Below are 9,462 nucleotides of genomic sequence, written 5' to 3'. Positions count from 1 at the left end.
CACACACACACACACACACACACACACACACACACACACACACACACACGCACACGCACACTCACACGCACACGCCTCATATCGTGGGCGTGCCTACGATTTAGATCTGCCCGGGGGGAGAGTCTTTTCTCAGCGTCCGGACAATATAGCGCAATATGGCACTTTACAGACCGCCCATGAGGCGTGGCTAGCTTGAAGGGTAGGTTATAAATTTGGGCTAGGACAAAATTGCACTGTATTATAATAATGCAGACGCACGGGACGGCTGTTTGATTTCTTTGTTCTATCTGGAGAGAATTACTATATGGACTTTCAATTTAGGTGATTCTCAGTATACAACTACATATTGTAGTTTTGAAATATATCAACATGTCGAAAAGTTATGGTAAGAAAACGGTTGTTTCTATAACCAGTGCAGTATTCACCTGCCTTATGTTGCTCTTGGTGGTCGCGCAGCATCAAAGAGTTCAGGTAGACGAGGTTCCAAACCAGAGAGAGATGGGGACGCGCTCACTCCAGAGCATGGACACCGTGGCTACGGACGGAGTGAAGGCTGATCAGCAACAGGTCAACTCGGAGGCGCAGGCGAAAAAAGGATTCTCTGCGTATTTTTCGAAGTTGACCCGGGGACGGAGAGAGGCGGACAAGCCTGCAGGGTCCGCTCAGTCAGCGACAGATGCGTCCCCCGCAGAGGACATCAGTGCAGATGACATCTTCATCGCTGTCAAGACCACAAAGAAGTTCCATCAGTCTCGACTGAATCTCCTTCTGGATACCTGGATCTCTAGAAACATGCAGCAGGTAAGCCAACGCTACTACATTATAATCAGAAGAATATGGTTAATTTGAAATCTTCCATGGACATAACCTAGAATAAAACAATCACACATTTCCACTAGGTTTCCTTTAGTAGGCTTAGGCTAGGCAATTTACCATAGGACACAATGGTAAAAAAAACGAATATTCTCCCATAAAATATGCTTTACAACAAGCCACCAATGAGAGTTAATTGTTATTGCTGACCCACTCAAACATCTGTTCCACTCAGGTCAGGTGAGATGGGTGATAACTGTTTGATCCCGAACTGTCCATGTTACCCTATTAATTATGCAGAGTTCCTTAGGCCCTGCCACTTTGTATTCTGCCTTGAGTGATGCCCCTGGGAACATAGGGAGCAGTTTCAAGCCTCTGCACCCCCCTCGTTTCCCCTCTTTTTCACCCCCTCTTTTGGGAGTCCCTGTGAATGCCCTGGTGCAATGCATGTCTCACAGCAGCAGCTCCAGTGCTGTCCCCTTTCCAGGGCTAACAAAGCGTCTTTCTGAAGGGGGGAAGAAAAGCTTTCCCAGCCCCCTTGTCTCAGCCGCTCCATGGGAACGTGGGAGCAGAGTCTGGGTCAAGCAGCCAAGGGATGGTAAAACGGGGGCTTCGTTAAGGGGATGCTTGGGACAAAGGGGTGCATCTATAGGGAAGTTTGTGCTGGGAGTAGCATGCTGAGTATGAAAATGCAGCCCTGAGAACCAAGCTCTTTTTAGACTGGTGCACAAAGGCACTCACAGCCATAGTCGAGAGGAAACAGAGGCTAGTCATAGTGATTTTATCCACTACCCAGAGTTGTCACGCATATCTTTCAAAAGTCAATTAAATTCTCCTCGGGCAAAATCACACATTCTTTATCCACCTTCTTTTGAGAACTCCTCTCTCCATCCCAAGCCAAACCCCACTCTGTTTTGGGTGTTTTGAAGGTTAGTCATGGCAACACTGTCTCTTTGTATGCAGAGGAAGTGGGGTGAGAAAATGGAACTTTGAACACATAAGATGCATCACATGATCAAATACAGTAGCCCATTCAAACAACTCCCTCCAAAAACTCCCTCCATTACATAATGGTCTGGTCCGATACAGGGAAAGTCTGGTCCGATACAGGGAAAGTCTATCCGACACCTGTCCTAGTTCTTAAACGACCCCCCCCCCCCCACCCACTTCAGGACAGGTTTATGCTCAGGAAGATGTGCTGTCAATAGAGTTTGGGGAGTAGCAGTTTACATGGCCATTGAGTGTGTTGTGCTTACTGTAGTGGATGATGTAAGTTAACTCTCTCTCTCTGAGATGGGTTAACAGCAGGGTTTAATCAGGCAGCTGGTGGGAGCCAGTGCAGGCTTAAAGGACAGCCTGGGCCCACAATATAAATGGGAGTTCCTGGAGGAAGGCCGGCAGGTGGCCAGAAGTTAGAGAACAAAGGATGGTTCTAATGCCAGTCATAGGAATCAGGTCATTCCCAGCACATATGGACATCTGCACCCAGGCTATATGATAATGCTCAATTGATGAACACCTGTGGAGCTCAGCTGACTGAATCCAGTTGATCATGTCTGTAGCTGGTATCTGAAGCTGGTAGAGATTTCATGGCATTCTGCCAGCAGGTGAGGCCTGACTAGAACTGTAAACTGGGCAGATCAGAGCCCTGATTCGTATTTCCAGCACAGGATATACACTTTCTGTTTCCTTAAGCCAACGGACGTGCTATCAGATAATGTTTACATGTAAATAGAGAGGGTAGATCCAATCTGTGATTACCATGATAGAATTGTGCCTGTGGCTTACTGTGTCTGCAGAATAATATATCCAATTTAGTATTATGGTCAGAAGTTTTTATTTTTTATTACATCAAATGAAATAAGTTATTGGGGGAAAAAATGATTTGGTTCAGAGAATAGTTGGTGTAGTGAAAGGCCCAATTGTTTTTTGTGAGTCATAAGTTAGTGAGTAAGCAAAAGTACTGTGACGTAACATGATAAATACGATGTTTTTTTTTTACAACTTGCTATTATGCACGGGTTGTTCAAATAGTAGGCCCTTGTTTCCGGTGTTTCAGCAGATTTCCCCCCCTGGAACAATGCAGCTTCCCTAGTGAGTGAGCCTCAAAACAATGAGAGAACAAACTGTGCAGCAACAGCATTCTCTGGCTTGTAGTACTCCGGGCTCTGCAGTACATAACTAGCTACAAAACACAGGTTGAAATCTAGCTCTAAACTACACATCAATGGGCATTATAAAGGTATTGCCTTTGGTTGTGTCTGGACAGGACAGCTGGTAGCCTGGCAGTGACATCATAGTGGTTGGATATGCATTCCATTTTTAATTGAAATTATACTAATTCGCCAGCACTCCCAAAACGAGCGTCTGTACGTCTGGCAGTTTGGAAGAAGACTTGGCTCCATTGTTGAGTTAATCAAATAGACCTTCACAGTATGAAGGAATGAGTCTGAATATCCAGCTGGTCAGAGAGTGGGAAAGTGTCATTGTGTGTCTGTAGGTGGCCTGTTCTCTGTCCTGTAGTCCACACTCCAGTGACTTTAGTGCTGTGCCAAAGGCTAAAGGGAAGGGAGAACGAGACATGGTTGAGTGAGGGGGGGTGGAGTAGGTGGTTGTTGATGGAGGGAGATGAGTGGAGGGGAGTGCAGTCCGTGCCCTTCCTTCCCGGGGATCTTGAGACAGCCAGCCAGGCACCATGCTCTGCTCAGACTGGGCRGTGCCAGGCCTTTCTTTAGTGGGGAGGAGTGCTGTCGTCCCCAGCCCAGCCCTCATCTCATTTGTGGTTCAGATAGTCATCATAAAAAAAAAAGGTTTATTCTCCTCACGGGGCAGGACTTGTTATTTATGAAATTATGGGGGTAAATTAATTAGTATTCCATTTGAGTGACTTCTTTAATGTTTCAGTTAAGACAAAAGCCATTTAGCCCTTTGTAGACTTCTCTTTTAGTTAACTGCTGCAGCTGTATGCAAATACCAGCAAACATAGTTCGAATTTACCCAGCGGAGGACTTTAACCAGCATGAAAACACCCGGCATTGTTCTATTGAAGAGGGACAGCGTATGGGGTGGTGAGAGAGGGGGGGAACGGGGGATGGGTAGAAGCTTGAAGTGGGGGTGAATGACCACACACAGATTTCAATTTACAAATCAGCAGTGAGACCCCCCCCCACCCCTCTCCATCAGCCCCTCTCGACCCCTTTCTGTCAGTACCCGGGCCGCTCTGGCAGCTGCCTCAGTGATTAGGCTGTCCATTCAGCGGGACTTAAAGCAAACAGCGCCAGCCTCTGATCCCTTTACCAGTGAAACCACCACCCTTCCTTAAACAAACACAGGCCCAGGGCCTTGCAGCATCCATCGCACAACATCTGCTCCCAGTTTGTTGTGCAAACCAATCAGATAAAGCTTTGGCACCGATGGKAGATAGTGCTGAACTGTAGAAATGGGAGGGGAGTTATTAGAAAGGTGAATATCTTTGCCTTATCGCCCTCTGGCATGAACTCAGCCAGCGCCACTGTTAGGATACAGATCTCAGATGGCTGTTGCTGCTCAACAGTCAGAGGCAGCAAGCAATTAGTGGGAACGTGGGGTTGGTTCAGTTGTCATTAGCTGTTGGGAGGTCGCGAGCAGCGAGAAAGGGAAGGAGGGAGTGGGGCTGAGTGGGCGCTGCTACCTGGCGTGTTGGGGCACGCGGCGGAGATAAGGCAGGTGCTGTCTCACGAGAGGGGAAAAGTAAACGGGCAACGGCAGACACACGCACACAAACAGGCAACGGCAGACACAAACAGGCAACGGCAGACACACGCACACAAACAGGCAACGGCAGACACAAACAGGCCATGGGGGCCCTTTCATCAGCCCTGTCTGTCTGACTGAGGGAGGGCTGCCTAGCACCTGCTAAGCCCTACCCACCATAAAACAACTCCTAATCCCTACCTGCTCTTTTAAGTGTGCCACTGAGGCTGCCTTTTGTTGTTAACTAAACACCAGCCTGCAGTATTCTAACCTTGACAGCTTTATTCTTTGGCTACTAAGACCTTACTCTGTGTCACACAGGTGGTGCTGAAATTATCATTGGTGATGTCCCCATTGATATCTATATGATGGCCATCGATTTATATTTGTATTTCTAGTCAACATGTTGGAGCTAGGGAGTGGGTACAGATCCAGAATGGAATTGGGTCTTAATGGAATTGGGTCTTAATGGAATTGGGTCTTAATGGTGTTGGGGATCAGTGGTGTTGGGGGGGAGGGATGGTTGCCTCCCTCTTTGTTCTATGTCTGGGATACTTTTGGGGGGCCTGCACAGTTGCCATGGAGAGAGGGGAACCTTGCATAAGAGGCCTTTATTAGAGTGGGGCTTGTTTAACTCCATGTGTTCTCCACATGCATAAATGACTTCTGATAGATGGTCATCACACTGAATTAGATGTATGGTGAAACAAGGACATCAGACATACTGTATTTTGGACTCCAGTTGATTCTTGTGCCACCACTTGTTCTGTGAGGGGCTTTGATTTCATGGATTTCCACTCCCACAACGTGATCTGATGTGTTTTCCCTCCTTTTCAGACATACATCTTCACAGACGGAGAAGATGAGGAGCTGAAGAAGAAAATTGGTGAGTTTTAGATTTTCTTTTGAAACATTTTAGTTCTCATTTTATATTTGTTTTAACCTGAACAGTAGCTGGAATTAGTTTATCATTAAACGTCCAGATTTGATAGTGAGAAACCAAGCCCCTATTTTAATCCCCATGGAATGTGTTGCTTTGAGCTCCTGGGGCATGTAGTCTTAGTGGCAGATGTCGTTAAGGCTCTAACAGCGCTATAGTTACAATTACTTGCATTAACTAGCTAGTAAGTTGCTAGTTTGTAACTCACCATCTCCTCCCTCATTGTTCCTACAGGGAGTCACGCCATCAACACCAACTGTTCAGCAGCACACAGCCGCCAAGCTCTATCCTGCAAGATGGCTGTGGAGTACGACAAGTTCATTGAGTCTGGGAAAAAGTKAGTGTCTATRTAAAGTGATMAATTTACCCAGGCTGTATYTCATTCTAGATTTGATAGTGATTATTGTTCTAATGGAAATATTGTAACGCTTTAACAATGTTTTCCCCTCTTAGGTGGTTTTGTCACGTGGATGATGATAACTACGTTAACATGAGGACTCTYGTGAAGCTGCTGTCCCACTACCCCCACACCCAGGACATGTACATTGGCAAGCCCAGCCTGGACCGGCCCATCGAGGCCACAGAGAGGCTAGGAGACAACAAGATGGTAGGTGGACTTAGCCCTCCTGGCCTATGACAACTTTTCAATTGGTTATTAAAAGTTTGAGATGCTTCAGAAGGGTTGCATAACAACAACCTAACATGCTCGTGGTCTCTTTTTTTTCTCCATTTTTTTTCTTCTTCCAGCGACCAGTAAACTTCTGGTTTGCTACTGGGGGAGCCGGCTTCTGTGTGAGTCGAGGCCTGGCTTTGAAGATGAGCCCATGGGCCAGTGGCGGCCATTTTATGAACACGGCAGAGAAGATTCGTCTGCCTGACGACTGCACCATCGGCTACATCATRGAGTCGGTGCTGGGGGTGCCTCTGACCCGCAGCAACTTCTTCCACTCCCATCTGGAGAACCTGCAACAGGTGTCCAGATCTGAACTTCACAAACAGGTGAGATGTGAACGTGTGTCCGTCCGTCGTTTCACTGAGAAAAGAGTTTCATTATTTATCAGAACTTATTGGGCAGGGTTGCTTATTTCTTTCCCGTATTTGCTTATTCCAGATCACATTGAGTTATGGAATGTTTGAGAACAAGAGGAACATCATCAATATGAAAGGGGCTTTCCCAGTGGAGGAAGACCCATCAAGGTGAGACATTACCCTCTGCATGACAACTAATACACAAATGGCGATCCTACTCTACTTGAACTATCTTGACTGTAAAGAGGGTATATCTTTTTTTCTCTGTTAATCTAACCTCCATGTCTCTTTCTCTCTCTCCTTGTTCCAGGTTTAAGTCTGTGCACTGTTTGCTGTACCCAGACACCCCTTGGTGCCCGCTTCAGGTTGCCTACTAGGTGACCGGCTCCTTTGGTATCCTCGTCCCCGCCGTGCCTCGGTATCTGAAAGGCTGGTGGGGACCCGTGTTTGGTATCGGACTGTGATGTCACTGTATTTTTGTTTCAGTGGCACACGGACTCTGATAGTTTTACTGGGCTGCTGTGCGGCCCCCCTTGGAACATGTCCTTCCTGTGTGGTGTCTTGGCTTCCTCCCCTGGCATAGGGGCAGAGGAGCCAGACAGGCACTTAGTGGGAAGGAGCTTAAAGCATTATGGCTTTGCAGGCAATCAGTGCGTTGTGTTTTAAATGTTGCTTGTAAATGTATTTGCAATTCTTATAGAATGTACTACTTATATATCCAAGCCTTTTGCCAGCTTTACGTGATTAATTTGTTGAATTTCCATTGAATTGTTTGCTTTATTGTTCAATTTCTTTTTGTTTCTTCTGGGTTTTGGAAGCCATTCAAGGTGATCCTTTTATGTTCTATAGAAATAATCAGACGGTCAGAATTTCTGAGATTGTGGAGGAAATGGTTTTCATTTGGGGATTTTTGGTTGTGGTTTATTTTTTTGTTCATCTCAGAAGACTCCGGACAAAAACAATAATATGAAGATATTTTGGTGCTTTTTGTTAATGATTTGTCAGTGTTATTACTAATATGATTTGAGCTGGCAGAAGGCAGTTTTCCAAATGTGCCGTCAGGTTATAAAATCTGAGGTACATCAGGAATAAGCACTTTCTCCCTTATTGATAGTTTTAAATGAACGAATTGACAGAATTGACATCCCTAGATATGTTTCACCGCTGTGTCAAAACCAACGGATGTAATGACATCCCCAAAAATATCAATATCTCTAGATTTGATTGTATTTAAGAACATTCCTTGCATTTGATAGAATCAGGGAAAATAATATATAGCAAAGATATCGATATTTTTTTTTCCTGTTACAATCAACTGTTGATTTGTTTGAACATTGTCTTGTTTAAAAATTGCACAGCTGGGTTTCAAATGAACTTTTGCTTGCTCTTGTGAAGTAGCTAAATTACCTCCAACTCTTCCACTGAGAGTTTATATTTACATTACCATCTACACATGTAATACTCTCTGATAACTTTTTGCACAAAATGGATTGATGGAGAGCCATGTACACTAGTCTAACTTATTCCTCAGTGAGTATGCGGGTTGGTTTTGTATTGAGCTTTGCAAGAGCAACACCAGTGTTTACACACACAGAGGTGTTCTTCCTCTGTAAACGACCCATATTGGGTAGGATTGTATATGTTAATTATAAAGCAGTACTTGTGTACTGTGCCTTTTTTGTTGAAATGCTAAATGTGTATATTGCGGATTAGAATGTAAACGGTTTTGATGACCTGGACATGTTCTTTACTGCTTGTTGTAACTGCGCTAAATGGCTGTTATTTATCCTCCAGTATCTGGATGGTTCTAATGTTTGCTTCTCAGGGATTACGATCAAATCCTGATGTTATTACCATAGGAACCACTGTGGTGCCTGAACATGACGCTTTGAAATAAAGTTGGATAACCGCTGAGAAACAATCTGTGTTTCGTATTTTTTCTATGACATTCCATTCATAGCATGAGGTTACAGATCTACTTCTACATAAAGGTTAGAATGGAATAAACCATACTTTTTTTACAGATAGTGTTTGTGAAAAAAATATCAGCTTATTCAATCACGTCATTATTTAGAAGGGATGACATAGGGTGTCATGACTTGCCATGATTTTATGTAACTGTCTGTTAGAGGGCACACCCAGGCATGACGATTTAAAAACTATCATTGTAAACTCAGTCATCTCTCACAACCATGCCAAAGAAAAGGGCTGACTAGAAATGGCAATGCCCAAATTCTTATGTACTCTGTCTAAAGCTCTGTGCTCATCTCACTAAAGCATTTAGGCAAACAACCTCTCCCAGTGAGTCTGAATGTTGGCCGAGGCCCAGCGTGTAAATTATAATGTTAATGGGACACACTTAAAAGCCACAACTCGGAATTAATTTATTAGTCTACAACACTGGGTATGGGAAAGGACATTGTTGCGATTGAAAAGGATTGTGAGGAATTAACAGACCCGCAGTGTGGAACCACAGTTCTCCATGTGTCACAATCCTAATTCCACTGATGTTGTGATCAGACGTGACATTTCTGTGTGTCTGTCAGACGGAGCCACCGCTTTTCTTCAGACAGAATTCTATGCAGAAGACGGAGGACATCACTCATAGTGTGACACCGAGCCTTGGGAAAACAGTTTGGCAATGATGAATTGTGGGTAACGCATTGTACCCCTCTTACAGTACATAAACAGTAGCCCTGCCTGATCTGAAAGATATTAGACCCAACAACGTCCATCACTCAACCAATGCAGTCTCACCTATAGCATAGCGCAGAAAAGCTTCTCAGAACTTTTCATCCCTCTAGGTTTTGAAATGACTGACCAAGGTAATGTTTCTGTAACCCTGTGAGTCAGACCAGACTTTAGAGCCAAAGCTATACGAGATCACATTACTCTTCAATTAAGGATTTGTTATTCATATAAAACCTTTGTTTTTCTAAGTGAAAGAT

The 9,462-nt window shown here is 44.6% G+C and overlaps 1 protein-coding gene across 1 annotated transcript; it reads left to right on the top strand.

The window, feature by feature from the left end:
* Positions 1–241: 241 nt before the first annotated feature.
* On the top strand, positions 242–8,435 carry lfng (LFNG O-fucosylpeptide 3-beta-N-acetylglucosaminyltransferase). The gene is made up of 7 exons (XM_024011569.1): positions 242–801; positions 5,383–5,431; positions 5,720–5,822; positions 5,939–6,092; positions 6,233–6,484; positions 6,597–6,682; positions 6,825–8,435. Exons 1-7 carry the CDS (start codon positions 370–372, stop codon positions 6,889–6,891), a joined length of 1,143 nt encoding a protein of 380 aa, XP_023867337.1. The 5' UTR covers positions 242–369; the 3' UTR covers positions 6,892–8,435.
* Positions 8,436–9,462: the final 1,027 nt, after the last annotated feature.

Source organism: Salvelinus sp. IW2-2015, linkage group LG20 (genome assembly GCF_002910315.2).
Source record: "Salvelinus sp. IW2-2015 linkage group LG20, ASM291031v2, whole genome shotgun sequence".
NCBI classification, from domain to species: domain Eukaryota; kingdom Metazoa; phylum Chordata; class Actinopteri; order Salmoniformes; family Salmonidae; genus Salvelinus; species Salvelinus sp. IW2-2015.
Note: the sequence above shows the minus strand (reverse complement) of the source record. Positions and strands in the feature narration are given on the sequence as shown.